This window comes from Carcharodon carcharias, chromosome 21 (genome assembly GCF_017639515.1).
Source record: "Carcharodon carcharias isolate sCarCar2 chromosome 21, sCarCar2.pri, whole genome shotgun sequence".
Classification (NCBI taxonomy): Eukaryota; Metazoa; Chordata; class Chondrichthyes; order Lamniformes; family Lamnidae; genus Carcharodon; species Carcharodon carcharias.
This window is the reverse complement of record NC_054487.1, coordinates 62,169,994-62,189,019: the sequence shown is the minus strand read 5'-3', so window position 1 is coordinate 62,189,019 and position 19,026 is coordinate 62,169,994. Positions and strand designations below refer to the sequence as shown.

At 40.5% G+C, this 19,026-nt stretch overlaps 1 protein-coding gene across 1 annotated transcript in view; it reads right to left on the bottom strand.

Moving 5' to 3' along the window:
* The window catches only part of grip1 (glutamate receptor interacting protein 1), a 111,116-nt gene that overhangs the window by 30,753 nt on the left and 61,337 nt on the right, over positions 1-19,026 (bottom strand). The window contains exons 15-16 of the mRNA XM_041215951.1: positions 7,631-7,700; positions 3,165-3,310 (exon numbers count right to left, since the gene is read on the bottom strand). Coding sequence (XP_041071885.1) covers positions 3,165-3,310; positions 7,631-7,700 — 216 coding nt within the window. The remainder of the gene's footprint in view (positions 1-3,164; positions 3,311-7,630; positions 7,701-19,026) is intronic.

The following is a 19,026-nucleotide window of genomic DNA, read 5'->3' as shown; positions in this document are numbered from 1 at the left end:
CTGTACACAGAAACAGGCCAGATCCAATAGGGCCAGTAACCACCTCATCATTCTACTTTTGATCATCAGCAAAATGATGGAAGGGATTGTTGACAGTGCTATCAAACAGCACTTACTCAACAATTAGCTGCTCACTTACGCTCACAGTTTGGGTTCCGCCAGGGCCACTAAGCTCCTGACCTCATTACAGCCTTGGTCCAAACATGGACAAAAGAGCTAAATGCCAGAGGGGAAGTAAGAGTGACTGCCCTTGACACCAAGGCAGCATTTGACCAAGGAATCCTTGTGATGCAATATTCTTCACTTGCTTGGATGAGTGCAGCTTCAATAACACTCAAGATGCTTGACACCATCCATACGTAGTGATACTGAAGTCAATGGGAATCTTTACTAGGACATCACTCCAAACGTTCCTCAGGAAAGTGTCCTAGGCCCAACCATCTTCAGCTGCTTCACTAATGACCTTCCCTCCATCTAAAGGTCAGAAGTGAGGTTGTTAGTTGATGACTGCACAATGTTCAGCACCACTCGCATGTCCTCAGATACTGAAGCAGTCCGTGCCCATATGCAGCAAAACCTGGGCAACATTCAGGCTTGGACTGATTAGTGGCAAGTAACATTCACACCACATAAGAGCCATGACCATCTCCAACAAGAGAGAATCCAACTATCTCCCCATGACATTCAATGGCACTACCATTGCTGAATCTCCCAATATCAATACCGTGGGGGTTACCGTTGACCAGAAACTGACCTGGACTTGTAGCCCTATAAATACTGTGGCTACAAGAGTAGGTCAGCAGCTGGGAATTCTGTGGAGAGTAACTCACCTCCTGACTCCCCAAAGCCTGTGCACCATTTACAAGGCACAAGTCAGGAGTGTGATGGAATTCTCTCCATTTGCCTGGATGAGTACAGCTCCAACAACACTCAACACGCTCAACATCATCCAGGAGAAAGCAACCTGCTTGACTGGCACCCCATCCACTACCTCCAACATCCACTCACTCCACCACAGGCATTCACTGGCAGGAGTGTGTACTATTTACAAGATGCAGTGCAGCAACTCACCATGATGCCTTCAACAGCACCTTCCAAATCCTCAACATCTACCACCTAGAAGGACAAGGGCAGCAGATTTATGGGAACATCACGATTTGCAAGTTCCTCTCCAAGCCAACACCATTCTGACTTGGAACTATATTGCCTTTCCTTCACTGTCACTGGGTCAAAATCCTGGAACTCCCTCCCTAACAGCACTGTGGATGTAACTACAGCACATGGACTGCAGGGGTTCAAGGCGACAGCTCAGCATCACCTTAGGGATGGGCAATAAATTCTTGTCTAGCCAGTGATGCCTACATCCCATGAAAGAATATATTTAAAAAATTCTTGCCTATGATGCTTTGATCACAAGGGTGTGAAATGAGAATTCTTGTAACATTAGTAATGAAAATATCAAGTAATTCAGCTCTGGCTAAGATGATAAGTGTTATTTAATGAGGGAGTTCTGACTGCTCGGCCAACACTTTGAATTAGTATTACATTATAAATTGAGCAGCATTACAATCTTTGTAGAGACAAATAAAAGTTTAAAGTAAATTGATCTTATCGAACAGAGGAGCTGTCTCAAAGGGCCAAATGGCCTCCTCTTGTTCCTATGTCCCTAAACACTATTTTCATGGCAACTAACTACTGAACAGAGTTTGCCCCTTTCTCCTTTTAGTGATAACCAGAAACCCCAATTTTGTTACTTGGACTCTTAAGTAAACATCCAATTCTCCTGGGACCAACCCACAGTGATTCGCAGCTCCCTTGGGTTTTACTTCTGTTCCATTTCCTTTTCCAATACTGTCTTCCATTGTGAGACTTTTCCTGGGGATTCTCCCTTTAGCTCCAGCTAGATGAACCCTCCTGGTTTGTTTTAACTCCTCACAAATTTGGTCTTCAAACTGAGTGACAACTTCCACCAGCACTTCGTGTGGTGAACGATAGAGTCAGCATTTTGTCTGTTTAAGGTGTAGGGCTTGCTATCATCTATCCCTTTTTGCTCCCTACTTCCCAGGGCTGCACATTACCCAAGACCAAACTGCAACCCAAAAATCTGCTGTCTGTGATACACCTGGGTTTATAGGGAAGCCCTTTATCTGATCTCAAAATGGCTTCCTCTATCTCGTTCTCCATAACAACAGAAAGCAGATTAGCTTTGTATTCAAGTAGAAGTATTAATCAGCTTCATAACTTGATATTGCTAACACCTTTGTGTCTTAGGAGCCTTAGGGTCTCCCTATTGTAGACTTAGAAACAGCTGTCATCCTCCCCATGTGTAAATATCTGGAGCCTTTCTCTCAATTAAACATGACTCTCCCTTTGATCTTTAACAATAAAACCACCCAGGTTTACTTCCAAAACAGACTCCAGCAGAGGTCACATGACTCCTTTCATTTAACCTACATTTCAAGATACAGCCCCAAACTATGATAATCTTAAAAACCAAAAGATATAGGGTGGCATTTTCCACACCCACCCACTGTCATGATCTTCCAGTCCCGCTGGAAGTCAATGGGTTTCTGGTTGGGGTGCCACCTCATCCGCCGTGGGTCCCACCCAGGACGGGGTGGGAAAATCCGGGTCACAGTTCTAAGACATACTAATCTTATAAACTTCACTGTCGTCACAGTAACAGTAGTCAAAATAAAAGAGAACAAATGTACAACAACCTGAAAGCAAATTCAATATCCTTAGCTGTGAAAATGGCTTTAGTAAATAACTAGAACTCCTTATAATTAAAATACTTGGCTTTTACCTGTTACTTTAATTCATCCTCTATTTTCAGGTCCTCATCATTTTCTCATCAATTACAAGTGCTTGAAGTCACATACTAATATTTCAATCTAAACCCCAATAAATTAATGATTACTAAAATCTGCAATTTGGATTTTCATTCAATTGACAGCATTTTAATAACACTTAAAATCATGAAGAGAATACATAAAACCCCGAAATTTGGTGAAAATAGCATTCATCGATTTTCCACATTTCTTACAGCTCTTCTGCTGAATATTAACAACTGGGAGAACCCCAATCTTTTTAACTGAATCTTAGGAATGACTGCTCAGTTGCAATGTTTGCCAAATTAAAGATAGCCACTTGGTTCTTTCTACCTGAGTTGTCTTCATCTTTGCGTATCTTTAGTTTCACAAGTTCCTCGCACTGGTGAAGGATCTGAACTGCATCTTCCATGGAGCAGTTATCCAAACGGATGCTGTCTATGGCAAGCAGCTTGTCCCCCAGTTCCAATGTTCCAGTTCTGTTTGTAAATACAAAGTTTATATGAGAATCTTTTAATAATCATTTGCACTTTTAACCTACATTTACACTGAAAGCTGAGATTGGTGGTTTCGACACCTTTTGCTTCTTGTAGCCCCAGTTGCTGAAGCATTAGCCAAACAGCTCTGTATTTCATTGGAGATTGTCAAGTAATTCTTGTTTACACAGAGAGAAGTACTTACAACCAAGTTTTAGAAGGTAATAAGTTCTCTTGATGATCTAATAGATAAGAGTACTGCCTAGTGTACCACCAAGACATATAGGCCAAAGAGTCTCACTTTCAACTCCTAGCCCATGCAGAGATAGCTGATCTGCGCAGGAACAGCATATGAGGTCCTACTAGTAGAAACGTGAAACAGCAGCCAAGAATCCAGCTCATTTTGCTATTCAGTGACTTCTGCCTGAAAATGCCCATGTGGACATCAGATGGGAACAAGATTAGATATGTTATCAAATCATCTGCCAACACTTGCTGTCAAATCTCACACAGAAAAGGTAGCTCCAGGGCTGCCATGGTTTATAGAACTATATCTGATCAAAATTGGTGGAGAAGGGGATCAGCAGAATATGGCAGAAAAGATTTTTCAAAATAGCATGTAATTTGAGGCACTGAGGGCCAAATATTGGAACATGAACCAATGGATGTGGGTTTGCATCCATTGTATGGCACACCCCTGAGCCACTGACTTCAGATGTGCATTTGTGGCTAAGAGCTGGGTAGAAGGAAGACACTTTCTTATTTATTAATGCAGGGCTTTTTAAAAATGTGTGTACGTTTGCGATGTGAGTGATGCTGGCAAAGCCTCATTTTCTGTCTGTCCCTAGTTGTCCTGTGTTAATAGTGATGAGCCTCCTTCTTGAACCACTGCAGCCTTTTGCCAATGATGCTTTCAAAACAGGTGTTAGGTAGGGAATTCTAGGATAATGGTAATGAAGGAATGGCAAAATATGACCAAGCTGAATGGTTTATGATCAGGAGAGGAACTTGGCGGTGGCGGTATTCCCAAAATATTTTTGAGCTCAGTGGTAGAGGTGAAGGAGAGAGAAGTGACAATGAAGTAAGTTTGGCGAGTTACTGCAGGGCATCCTGCTTACCGTACATGCTGTAGTCACAGTATTTCATAATTGCTGGGGCTGGATACTGAGTTCGATGTCAGGTGCTCCACTCAAGCAAACTGCTTTGCCCTAGATAGTGTTGAACTTCTGCAGTGTTGCTATGCTGCATCCCGCCAGGTGAGTCATGAGTAATCCAAAGCACTCTTGACCGAGTTTTGTAAATTACAAAATATCAATGGCACAGAAACAAGCCATTGGGTCTAATAGGCCCATGCTAGGTCTTCATGCTCTATACAAGCCTCTTCCCACCCTCTTCACCTAACCTAATCAACATATTTACCTGTTACTTTCCCCCTCATGTGCTTATCTAGCTTCTCCTTAATAAATCTATGCTATTCACCTCAACTACTCCTTGTGGTAGTGGAGTTCCACATTCTAACTATGCTCTGCGTAGCAAAGTTTCTCTTGAATTCCCAATTTGATATATTAGTGATTATCTTCCAGCTCACAACAGTAACATCTTCTCTACACCTACTCTATCAAACTCTTTCATAATCTGAAAGACCTTTATCAGTTACTTAGTTATGAGGGGAGATTGGATAGACTGGGGTTATTTTCCCTGGGGCACAGGAGATTGAGGGGGGGGGGGGAAAACATGATTGAGGTGTATAAAATTATGAGGGACATAGATAGGGTAGACAGGAAGGAACTTTTCCACTTGGCGGAGGGATCAATAACCAGGGGGTATAGATTTAAGGCAAGGGGCAGGAGTTTAGAGGGGATGTGAGGAAGAATTTTTTTTACCCAGAGGGTGGTGGGAATCTGGAACTCACTGCCTGAAAGGGTGGTAGAGGCAGAAACCCTCATAACATTTAAGAAGTATTTGGATGTGCAATTGCGATGCCATGGCATACAAGGCTATGGGTCTAGTGCTGGAAAATTGGATTAGAATAGTTAAGTACTTGTTTGACCAGTGCAGGCTCGATGGGCCGAAGGGCCTTTTTCTGTGCTGTAGACCTTTATGACTCAATGTCATACCTCGGTCTCTTCTTTTCCGGAGAAAAGAGCCCCAGTCTGTTCAACCTTTCCTGATATTTAAAATCTGATTTCATTCTAATAAATCATTTTACACTTTCTTTAGTGCCACTATGCTCCTTTTATAACATGGAGGCCATAACTGTTCACATTTCTCCAAATGAGGTCTAACCATGGTTCTATACAAGTTTAACACAATTTCTCTACTTTTGAATTCTATCCCTCTGTGAAGGAACCCTAGTGCTTTGCTTGTTTCTTTACTCTGCATTGTTACTTTTAGTGATCTGTATATCTGTATTGCCAGATTCCTCTGTTCCTCTACCTTGTTTTGACATTTATTTTCCAATGAGTATACAGTCTCCTTATTCTTCCTACTAAAATGTCCTACCTCACATTTACCTATATTGAAGTTATTTGGTCAATTACATACCTGTTCAGTAAGTTTATTAATGTTGTCCTATGTTTTGCTGCAGTCTGTCTCTGTATTAATTACTCTCCCCAATTTGGTGTTAACTGTAAATTTTGAAACTGTGCTTTTGCTTCCTGAGTCCAAATTATTTATCCAAATAGCAAACAGCAATGATCCCGCACTGACCCTTGTGGAATACCACTTCCTACCTTTTGGCAGTCTGAGTAACTACCTTTAAGCCCTACTCTGTTTTCTGTTGTACAGCTAGCTTGCTATCCATCTTGCTACATGTCCCCTAACGCCACAAGCTCTGACCTTACTCTGGAGTCTACTATGCGGTACTTTCCTGATGGCTTTTTAGAAATCCAAACAGAAAACGACTACAGCATTATTTAAAGTGAGAGGACGAGCAGATAATGTATACATTTTTAAAAGTTCATTCACAAAATATGAAGTATTGTTGGCAAGTCCAGCATTTATTGCCCATCTCTAATTGGCCACAAGAAAGTGGTGGTGAGCCACCTTCTTAAATGGCTGCAGTCTGTGTGGTGTAGATATTTCCAGGGTGCTGTCCAGTATTTTGACCCAGTGATGAATGAATGGCGATATATTTCCAAGTCATAATGCTGTGTGGCTGGGAGGGGAACTTGCAGGTGGTGGTGTTTCCATGCGCCTGATGTCCTTGCTCTTCTGGGTGTTCAAGGTACTGTCAAAGAAGCCTTGGCAAGTTACTATAGTGCGTCTTGTAGATAATATACACTGCTGCCATTGTGGTGGGGGGAGTAAATGTTTAAGGATATAGATAGGGTAGCAAACAAACGATTTTTTTATGCTGAACGTATCGAGCTTCTTGACTGTTGCTGCAGTTGCACTCATCCACTATTTTTCAGTATTCATCAATGTCTTCCCATCATGTAGAGTATTCCATCACACTTTTCCCTTGTGCCTTGTAGATGGAGGAGTGGTTTTGTGGATTTAGGTGGTGATTTACTCACTGGGGAGTACCTGGCCTCTGACTTGCGTTTGTAACCACACTATTAATATGAATGATACAGTTAACTATCTGGTCAGCGGTGACCCCCAGGATGGTTATAAAGGGGGTATCAATAATGAGGTCGAGGGGAGTTGAAGTGACAGGACGATGGGAAGACATTGATGAATACTCAAGAATAGTGACATTAGTAAAGGATAGACTATAGAGGTTTCAATATTTAAAGGAATAAAAGTCATTGATTAGTATTTTTCATGGATGGGACGACAGAACATTATCTAAAAATTACCAGTAAAACGCCTGAATCCTATATAATAAACAGGGAATTAAACTGAGTCACCAGCAGTGCTGAAAGGGGTGTTAGTCCCCATGATGAAGGCTGATCTTTTTGAAGGGTCTGGAGTGGTATAGAGCTGAGGTCAAATGACAAAGTGGAAAGGCAGTCATTGTGACATGGTGGATGTGCACGGGACAGAGGATAGGAGGCTTGTAGTAAAGAACTGACAGATGATACCAGAGCTCATAAAAAATTATGTTATTGAAACCATAGTAATTTAGCTAATCATAGATTGTGAGAAAACTAAAAACTCTTTAGTTATAATGTGATTTGTTGCTCCTAAATTTGACTAATATACAAGTGATTGCTCCACATTCAAGCTATTGTAAAGAAAAAAGCTGTTTAGGACTTACCATGTGCAACACATATGCATGTCTTATTTTGCAGTAAAGTGCATTTGGGTCTTTTACAAATGTGCAACTCAACACATACGTTGACCAATTTAAAAAACTTGCAAAACAAAGAAGCTCACCTGTGTGCAACACTTCCTTTTTTAATGTCAGAAATAATGAGTGGGTCTCCTGGTTTTCTGCTTGCAGGTGCTGTGGTAATAGAAATTGGTTTTCAAATTATAAAACATTTTTCAAAAGAGAAACAAATCCATTTTCTTTTGCTCTTTATGGCTGCTGTTTAAAATGGTGATTCAGATAAATGCACATTGGTAACAGCAACACTAGAGTGTGCTGTGCTTTCACAGAGAGTGACAGAGAAAGAATGAGATGGCGGGGGGGGAGAAAGTGGAAGTGGAAGGAATGTCAAACTATGTAGAGGTATTTTTGATTATTTGCCAAGGTCTTGCCCAAAGAGAGCTGCTAAATAGTATTAAGAGGAATCAGCAATCTATAAGTATTCTCAAAATTAAACATAAACGTAGGACCTTTTAATTTTACTTCAGCCAATGGAAATCGTTACACAAAGATGCTAACATTTTTATAGTAGTGGCTTAAGAACTAAAATGTTAAATCATGAACTACCAGCTTAACATATAGTTCAGGATTTTCAGGCATTGTGATATAGCTCCTGACCATTTCCGTAGCTTTATTAATTCATTAGTACTCAGTTGATAACTCCTCCGAGTAGCATTGATGTGAGCCATAGAGTTCTTGGGTTTGATTCCCATTCTGTGTTTTATTAGATAATTTCAACCAGATTACAGCATCCCTTGGATACTTGAGAAAGGAAGAAATGGAGGGAGATTAGACAGTTTCCACTTTTAATCAGTGTTCAGTGATATTCTTGGAAAGTACACACGCACGCAAGCAAGACAACGACAGTGTAGGGTTTGGCTGCAATGACCCCATGGTGGAATAGCATCTCAGCATTCACAGGCTAAGCTAACACATGAAGAATGGACACTTGGCTGAGGTGCTGCAAAATGGTAAAAGGAGAATTATATCTCGGCATGAGGTAGTGCCTTCAGAAAAGGTGAGGGGTAGCGTGGAGGTAGAATAAGCAAATGTATTTTGTTTTATAATGCTCCTAATGAAGTGCCTTGGGACATGTTATTACATTTACTATACTATTTAAGTAGCTATTGTTATTTTTTAAAAATCTGTTAATCCCAGCAAAAAAAGTACATTGATCCTTAATCAATTATGGTGACATTTCTCCCCACAAACATTTCTCTCCCATACAGAGCAACATGACAGTTTGTAGCAACTCACTTGAGGGCATGCCTTTATTTGCAGTTAGCTTTCTATACTCATTTTCAGTTTTCCTGAATTTCAGAAAATTTTACTTAAAAGGATTCTATTATGCATCTGACTAAAAATTACTTAAAAAAATGCAAGAAAAAGGTCACCTCTGCCAAATGTACATCAATAATGCTTACCAAACAGAATTTTCCTGGAATTAAATACAAATTTTAATTGATAAACCTGATACCACAAATAAGCTTGATGCTCTTTTGTGCGTACCATACAGCATTACTGTCCATTACTAAACAAATCAGAAATGTGGTCACTCAGCAAAAACTGCTAAGAATTCCATTAAACAAATTGGCCAGAACATGTTGTACAAAGAGAGGCAAATGAACTCCAGGTTGTAGCACAAGCCCAGAAATGATCAGCCGCACACTATTTAGGAAATAACTGTCAATTGCTGAGTATTTCTGGGAGAATTTTCTTCTGCCCGTTAACCCTCGAGATTCCTTTTTAACTGCAGAAGTGAATCCTGCAAACTACTACCTGCCAACAGGTTGGCCTACATAGTATTTGAATTGATTCACTGACTGAATAGCTGTTAAGTAATTTAAGGAGACATTTAAACACCTACATATGCTTGGGGACAGCGGATAAGAGATTTACAGAGCAAAATTCCAGGGCATTGCAAATGAGGAGATACCACACAACCTGTTTGATGACTAAGCACGGAGTGTGTTTATTCATCAAATGAAAGCATGTCACAACATGGTACAGAAGGACACCTCTACCGCCACCCTGAGCCTCCACCAAAAAACAATCAATCAGTCGTGTAGTCTTGTGAGCAAACTGCAAAGACATAATTGCTGTTGACATAATGCAACAAACCTGGCCATAGATCAGGAAGATGATGGCCAATCTGAAAAAAACTAAGACGAGATTACAGCTTTGAGTACTGAGGAGAAAGGTATACCATCATAAATCTGAAAATCATTCTGCACCAAGTAGCAGTATTGGTGGTCTGCCAAAGGAGAGGCTCTCTGCTCACTTCTCCACGCCTCATGTTCTTGTGCCTTCCTCTTCAGTTACTCATAGAAGCGTCCCAATTTTTAAAAAAATTCATTCACAGGATGTGGGCTTTGCTGGCTGGGCCAGCATTCATTGCCCATCCCTAGTTGGCCTTGAGAAGGTGGTGGTGCACTGCTTTCTTGAATCCCTGTAGTCCATGCGGTGTAGATAAACCCACAGTGCTGTTAGGAAGGGAATTCCAGGATTTTGACCTAAGGACAGCGATATATTTCCAAGTCAGGATGGTGAGTGACTTGGAGGGGAACTTTCAGGTGGTGGTTTTACCATCTATCTGCTGCTTGTCCTTCTAGATGGTAGTGGTCATGGGTTTGGAAGGTGCTGTTGAAGGAACCTTGGTGAATTCCTGCAGTGCATCTTGTAGATGGTACACACTGCTGCTACTGTGTGTCGGTGGTGGAGGGAGTGAATGTTTGTGGATGTGGTGCCAATCAAGCGGGCTACTTTGTCCTGGACAGTGTCAAGCTTCTTGAGTGGGAAATGCACTCATCCAGGCAAGTGGGGAGTATTCCATCACACTCCTGACTTGTACCTTGTAGATGGCTTTGGGGAGTCAGAAGGTGAGTTACTCACCACAGGATTCCTAGCCTCTGACCTGTTGTCCATTATCATCATTCTCTTTCTCCTCTTGATCCACAGCCCTCTAATCTTCTTTCAACCACCTCCTTCAGCAAGTTCTAATGCCTTAGAATATGGCAAATCAAACCTTGTTGCCTTATCTTGATGATATTCCCCAATGACCTTTCCTCCTCCGCCATTCTGAGAACTTCTTCATTGCTTGTGTTCTCTCCAGCTGACCCCTCTATCCTTCCCCAGAACCACAATTCACAATTTGCTAATCTTTGGATGTCCTCTTTTCTCACAGTCCATATTTCTGTACTGAATCATCCCAAAGATTAGTAGCTTATCCTGCTCAGTCCTGCCATGAAGGAAATGTTTACCATGCATGATAGAATTATCCAAACACAGCAGTGGTGGACATGACCAATTAAGCTGCAGGGCTATCAAATAGCCAGTAGAATCTGAGAACACCTGATTCCAACAGGAGCTCAAGGAAACTCTGCATTCAATCAGCATGCATATGCCTTGACAAGTGATCCATTCATAAGTCATAAATTGGCCCAATGATGATTCCTGTCAGTCTTTGATGGCAGGTTTGGTGCTGTGCATGCCTCCTAATCCTAGGAGTTATAATTGAGATGCGGCACCAATGACATCATCAAGCCACAACTTTCTCAGTTTACTTTGGCCCCGGAAAGTCCTGGCAGCTAAAATGATGTGGGGAGGTAACGTGGTGCAAACTCATCTACCTTTTTACCTACTCCTGCTTCACGTTCACACCACATGGGTTGGGTTAAAATTGAGGCTTTAGTGTGCCAACTATTTAAACATCAATTATTCACGAATCACAAGCACAATTAGCCCAACTATGGCTCAGATGCAACAGTGCACAGCACCCTCAAAGTCTACACAGATATCAGTCATGCTCTTCAGACTTATTCAATTGTTTCTGACATCTTGTTTTATACCAATAAAAATCTCCAGGCTGTAATCTCAGGGTTTAAGGTGACATTTGTAAACTGATCAATGTTCACTCTTCCAGTCTCACAGCATCTAAAGTAATCCAAATTAGACATTTAACAGCGCTGGCATCCATCATTCTACATGTTTTGGATCCAATTTTATAAAATTTGTTAACCTATGTAGGACCAACATGCTCACTTATTAAATAATAAATATGTTTTAATGGTTTCTGTCAGATGTTATTCTGTAAATGAATAAAAAAAGTCAGCTTTCAAAATGCTATATTAACTTTCACCTGAGGTTTATCATCATTAATGTATGAACTGTAACAGCGTGTGTGCTTTATCTGCACTGGGACATGTAATTGAAATACACTTAATATTTATGGAAAACACTGGCTATTTTAGAGGTGTGTTAATCAGTCCAAATGAATGTCATTGTGTTTGGTGATGTGCTAATATTATACTTCTTTTGAAAAATGAATTAGAATCAGTAATGTGGAGGTCTCTCATAACTTCCCATACCCCTAACTACCAAGCTGTAGAAATTCAGCTCTCTTGCTGCAATTGTGTTTCTCCATATGGGAACAGAATTCACATGAAGGAGAGCAAACTGTGACCCTGAATATTTTAAAGAAGTTCAAAGGGCTTTCAAATATGGTGTTTTAGCTTCAAATATGTAGGTGGGAAAGTGGGAAGTAAGGCCAAGAATGTACACAGCAGGCCTCATCAATATCAACTTTGTGAATAAAGTAAGTCCAATACTCAGTTGGTTTAAGGGGCCCCGGTGTTGCCAGTGCTGTATCCTCACATGCAGATGTCAGAAACAAATTCTAATTTACTTTTTAATTCCCTCACAAGACGTTTGTGCTGTTGGACAACATTTAATGTCCATTCCTAATTGTCCTTGAGAAGGTGATGGTTAGTCACCTTTTTGAATACAAGTGAGCGGCTTTACTGGGCCATTCCAAAGGGTAGTTAAGAGTCACCCACAGCATTGCAGGTGTGGAGTCATTTATAGCCCAAACTGGGAAAGGATTGCAGATTTCCATCCCTAAAGGGCATTAATTAACTAGATGAGTATTTATTCAATATGGTACTTTTTTTTCTGCTAGATTTATTTAATTCAGTCAATTTACACTCCCCAGCTGCCATGATGGGATTTGAACTCAGGTCTCTGGCTCACTCATCCAGTAACATAACCAAGATACAACCGTACCCATAAAGCTGACAATCTGTATTTCTGGAAGAATGGAAAAGGCAGCTATTGGTAAATCAAAGGAGGCTTATTTGTACAAGTTGTATTAAACTTGCATCATAAAACTTGTTTCTACTGGAGCATGCTGCTGTACCTTGATGCAGTAGACCCTGTTTCATACCATCAGGTAAATTACGTAGGCTTCATATGACTCAAAAATAACTGAGCACAAGAAAGTTTACCTTTGAATGAGGCACAAGACAAAGAACGGAAAGAGGCCAGTCATGCGAGCCTGTTTTGCCGTTTAATGAGATCATGGCTGATCTTTGAGTGAACTTATTACCTCATATACATATATAGCTTTAAGTAACAAAAAAAAATCAATCTCAGATTCAAAATTAACAAGCAAGCTAGCATCAATTGCCATTTGCAGAAGAGAGTCCCAAACTTCTACCTGATTTTGTGTATAAAAGTATTTCCTAATCTCACTTCTGAAAGATCTGGCTCTAATTTTTAGACTACACCCACTAGTTTTCGGCTTTCCAACTATTGGAAATACTTTGTCTCAATCTACCCTATCTGCATCCCTTAATATTGTGAAAGCTTTGATCAAATCACCCTTTAACCTTCCAAATTCAGGGAATTTGTTCAATCTCTCATCATAACCTAACCTTTAAGAGTCCAGGTTTGATTGTGGTAACTCTAGGCAGCACTCCCTCCAAGGCCAATATATCCTTCCTAAGATGTAGTGCCCATGACTGCTCACAGTACTCGAGGTGTGATTTAACCAGCTATCCCCCTTGTATGCTCAGCACCTAAATAAAAACGTCAGCATTCCATTAGCTTTTATTATTTTCTGTAGCTGTTCATGACATTTGAATGGTCTATGTACCTGCATTTCTATGTCATTTTGGACCCCCACTGTTTCTAGCTTTAGAATTTAGAAAGTAAACTTCTATCTTTTTCAGGTCCATGCGGATGACCTTATATTTGCTTATATTGAATCCATTTGCCACAGTTTTGTTCACTCGTTCATTTACTCCCATAATATGTCTGTAATTTTATGCTTCCATCTACACTATATACTATGCCAACTATCTTTGTGTCATCAGCAGATTTTGATGTGTAGCATTATCCAAGTTGTCAATGAATATGATGAGTAATTGAGGCCCCAACATAGATCCCTGTGGCACCCCACTGGTTATAGCCTACCAATTAGAGTACCTGTCCATTATTTCTACTCTGTCTCCTGCTGCTCAGCCAATTTCCTAACCAGGTCAATAATTTGCCTTCACTTGCCTGAGCTTCAACTTTATTTAAAAGTCTCTTATGAGGAGCTTTATCAAATGCCTTCTGGAAGTCCATATAAGTAATGTTCACAGACACTCTCCTGTCCATATTTCAGTCACCTCTTCAAAAAATTTAATCAAACATAACCTAGCCTTTAAAAATCCAACATTAATTTCTGGCTAAAAGTTTCATCCTTTTGTACCAAATAGTCTGTACAAACTAGTTACAGAAAACAGAAACAAATCTGCATGTACTGGATTTCAAGGTGATTCTTTGTTACCTTCAGACACTTTAACCCTAATGAGCTCCTAGCTGGCCTCCACTCTGTAAATTTCAGTTCATTCAACACTCTGTTGCACATATCCTTTCCTACCCCAAGTCCCTCTCGCTCATCACCCCTATCACCAGTGACCTACATTAGCTTGTGCTCTTCACAATACTTCACATTTGAAATTCTCATTCTCCATTTCTTCTCCATTCTCACTGAAGCACATTCTCCTCCTTTTCAGTAAATTCATTCCGTGAGACAAATTCCCTCCCTCACAATTCTCTGTTTTTCTGCCTGCCTACTGTGCATTGCTATCTGCCCTTCACCACTGGTAAATGTACCACCAGTGGCTTATGCTCCATGCTCTGGAATTCTTTCCCTAAACCACTTTGCCTCCCTCCCCATTTAAGATCATTCTGAAAATACATCTTATTGACCACACCTTTGATCAACTTGTCTTTTAGCTTGATGTCTTTTTCCTCTTCATTACATATCTGCATTTATTTGAAACATTAAGAAAAATGGTCAAAGTGGCAAATGGGAAGGGTAAGTGGGGCAGGAAGCAGAGAGGGAAAGGTGGTGATGGTTGGGAAGGGAAATACTTCTGCCACAACTCCCCACCAAAAAGATGAACATATTCTTACATATTTCAGAGGCTAAGGAACTCTGGAGTGCATTTTTAAACAACACATACCAACATTACCTCCAGCTACAGATGACATTCATAAACCAGCTGAAATTTGCTAACCATTTGTGGTTTCTAAACACAGAAGTGACACTCTATAACTCAGTCTCACCTATCTATCACTTAGTATAGACTTTCCACTTTAGAGCAAAAATACTTCTGAACTCCTCAAAGGCTCAAATCAACTTGAAAATGACCAGCGAATATGCAAGCAAGATTTAAGACCATATTAAAAATTATGGTTCAAATTCTTTCCAATGTCAGTGAGGGGTGTGGGGGGAAGGAATGTCAGAGGGGGTTCTCAGCTATTCCCTCTTTATAGCAAGATCTTAAATATGGATAAAGGGTGAATTCAAGATTTCATTCAAAGTGCAGTCAGGCCCCCTATATCCTATCTTGCCTATGCAGCTTGAAATTGATATGCAGCTTGAAGTTGATGCCTTTTCAGATTCACTCTACAGCAAGATGTTTGACATATATTGGCTTGTGAAGAGCAGGTGCTCTCTATAAGCCACATTAATTTGTTCTTGGCAAGTTATTAACTTGGTGAGTCATTAAAAATCAAACTGCTTAATTAATGAGCCATGAATTGCACTACTGAATGAGTTTTGCTGAGCTACATTATGATAATCAGTACTAAATATACTTGAAAAGGAAGTTAGGGAACTAGACAAGCATCCCTGATCCATTATATTACTTTAACACGGTTATTCTCCAATAGCAGTTTAGAAAAACGGGTCTGGATTTTGGCAGTCAGTAGTGAAGCAAGTGCACTCGCCTCTGACCTCAAAGAAATCTGCCTACAAAGATCTTGCAATCTCTTGCGGTGGGAATTTTCCTTTTTCCGAAGGAAGTTTAAATCTTGCACCGAGTCAAAGGGATGTCTTGGCATACAGCAGCAGTGATGTCAGCAAACAAGTAGGCAATGATCAAACTGAACCATTCATACACAGGAAACCAACTACTTAAAAAAAAACACTAAAAATCCCTTCCTTTTAATTTAAATCTTCAGGTAGTGAAATAACTGATTATGACAGTATTAAGGCAGAAGCTAAAAGAAAGATATACAGATTTTAAAAAAATGTTTTATGCAGAATATTTTATCATTGTGGCGAAATCTAACATCCCACAAGTATAAATTAGCTTTTCAGGGCTGGTGAGGGTGCTTAACAATAATTATGAAGTTAGTCTGTTGTTAAAATCCAGTTAAGCATCATTCAACAATTTTTCCAAGGGTTTTGACAGCGTAGTTCTCACCAAATCAGGATTGTAAGGGTGAATGCAATTTGTTACAACTTTTAGAAACACATTCTATGGAGAAGGTTATGCTCACTGACAACAATGTCTAGATTTCAGGGTTATTTTGAGTGTGTCCAAACTCCCACATTTGCTGTCAGTTTCTGTGGAGTATTGACAATGGACATTGACAATTACATGTCATAACCACAGCAAAATCAGGGGCATGGTCAATGTGAGCAAACATCAGGAATTCCACAAAGACATGTGGAACAAGATTGAGGGACTAGGAGATTTATACAGTGTACCAATAACATAGCATATGTTAATGATTAATCACTTGGGAATAGTTGATGAGCTCAATGTAGCAGTGGGCAATTTTACATGTTTTAACAAATGTTTTATACATTTCAGTGGCTTTAGGATAATTTAATTTTCTCCTATCGCTATCAAAGTACAACAGCTTGATCAAAGTCCATCTGTTACTGACTGCGATATGTTTGTGCTCACTCCACAATTTGTACTAGTTTAGTATTTCTTTCCAACTTCTACAGCTGTAGCATATTAACATTCTTCAAAGTGGCATATATGAGTGCATATTGTCCTGTCCAAATACAATTCAATTCTAGCTTGGCCTAAATAGCCAAGTGGTTATGGTGCTGGGTTTGTAACCCCAAGATCAAGAGTTCAAATCTCACAATGGCTTTATCCCAATTTTAAGTTTCTATAGTGTAGTGGTTATCACATTCACCTTATATGCAAAAGGTCCCCGGTTCAAAACCGTGCAGGAACATTATTTTAAGCTTGGCCTAAATAGCCAAGTGGTTATGGTACTGGGTTTGCAACCCCAAGATCAAGAGTTCAAATCTCACAATGGCAAGCTATGGAACAATCTAACTTCATCTGAAACAGATCAAAAGAGTTACAGCATGGTGACAACTGGCTCCATATCTCAGTGGTCAGAGCACTGGTCTTATAAACCAGGGGTCGTGAGTTCAACTCTCGCTGTATCCTGTGGCTAAGGTTCCTTCCTAAAGGGAGTCTAATGTTCCTCTCTTAGTCACAAAAATAGTTTTGGCTTGGCCTAAATAGCCAAGTGGTTATGGTAATGGGTTTGTAACCCCAAGATCAAGAGTTCAAATCTCACAATGGCAAAACAATGAAATGGAAGAGACATTGAACAAATATTGATGCTTGGCCTAAATAGCCAAGTGGTTATGGTACTGGGTTTGTAACCCCAAGATCAAGAGTTCAAATCTCACAATGGCAAACTATGAAACAATGTAACTTCATCTGAAACAGATGGAAACAGGTTTACTCAAAAGAGTATCAAGAGTTCAAATCTCACAATGGCAAACTATGGAACAATGTGACTTCATCTGAAACAGATGGAAACAGGTTTGTACTCGAAAGAGTATCAAGAGTTCAAATCTCACAATGGCAAACTATGAAACAATGTAACTTCATCTGAATAGGAACAGATGGAAACGTGTTTGTACTCGAAACAGTTACAATTCAATTCTAGAGCTTGGCCTAAATAGCCAAGTGGTTATGGTACTGGGTTTGTAACCCTACGATCAAGAGTTCAAATCTCACAATGGCAAACTGTGAAACATGTAACTTCATCTGAAACAGATGGAAACAGGTTTGTACTCGAAAGAGTATCAAGAGTTCAAATCTCACAATGGCAAACTATGAAACAATGCAACTTCATCTGGAACAGATGGAAATGTGTTTGTACTCGAAAGAGTTACAATTCAATTCTAAGAATTTGTCAGGCTCTTTCATTTATGTCATTTAATCAGATGCTCCCCAAAGAGAAAAACATTAATTTAGCCAACTGTGTTGATTCATGTGGACTCACTGATGTAATAAGAGAGAGTTAACATAAAATTCTTAGACTCATGTTCATTCCTTTATGGTTGTGTGAACATACTACTTATTATGTTTGCCCTCATTCAGTTAACAATTCTTGGGATCTTGCTGCTTCAATCACTTTCTAGTCTTTGTTTAGTTCCAAAGCTTCAAATGAGCCAAAGTTCTCTTACTTCTCTTCTTTAGGCTCAGTCATTTTTACAATTGATGCTTCCATAACAGTTCATAAAAGAAAAATATTCATGTAGCATCTTCAGATGTTTACATTGTTAACACCCTTATTGAAACAGCAGAATCCTAGACTCAGGAAAAAGTGACTGTACAACTCTGCTGCTAGGCTGTTATGATAAACCTGCATGAAACACTGGTTGAGCATCAAATGGAGTACGGTAAGCCCTTGTTTAATGTTGTTGCGCTCTAACATCGCTAAGTTAACAGGGCTTGTAATCTAGTTGAGAGTCGCAGGATTCATTTTAACGTCATTTCCTGCGTGACCCAATTGGCGCCATTTTGGAGTGGCTTCTCCCCGCTCCCTAACTTCTGAAATACAGCCTCTCCCCACTCCCCAACTTCCGAGTTGCAGCCTCTCCCCACTCCCCAACTTCCGAATTGCAGCCTCTCCCCGTTCCCCAACTTCCGAGTTGCAGCCTCTCCCCACTCCCCAACTTCTGAAATACAGCATCTCCCCACTCCCCAACTTCCGAATTGCAGCCTCTCCCCGTTCCCCAACTTCCGAGTTGCAGCCTCTCCCCACTCCCCAACTTCCGAGTTGCAGCCTCTCCCCACTCCCCAACTTCTGAAATACAGCATCTCCCCACTCCCCAACTTCCGAGTTGCAGCCTCTCCCCACTCCCCAACTTCTGAAATACAGCCTCTCCCCACTCCCCAACTTCCGAGTTGCAGCCTCTCCCCACTCCCCAACTTCTGAAATACAGCCTCTCCCCATTCCCCAACTTCCGAATTGCAGCCTCTCCCCACTCCCCAACTTCCGAATTGCAGCCTCTCCCCACTCCCCAACTTCCGAGTTGCAGCCTCTCCCCACTCCCCAACTTCTGAAATACAGCCTC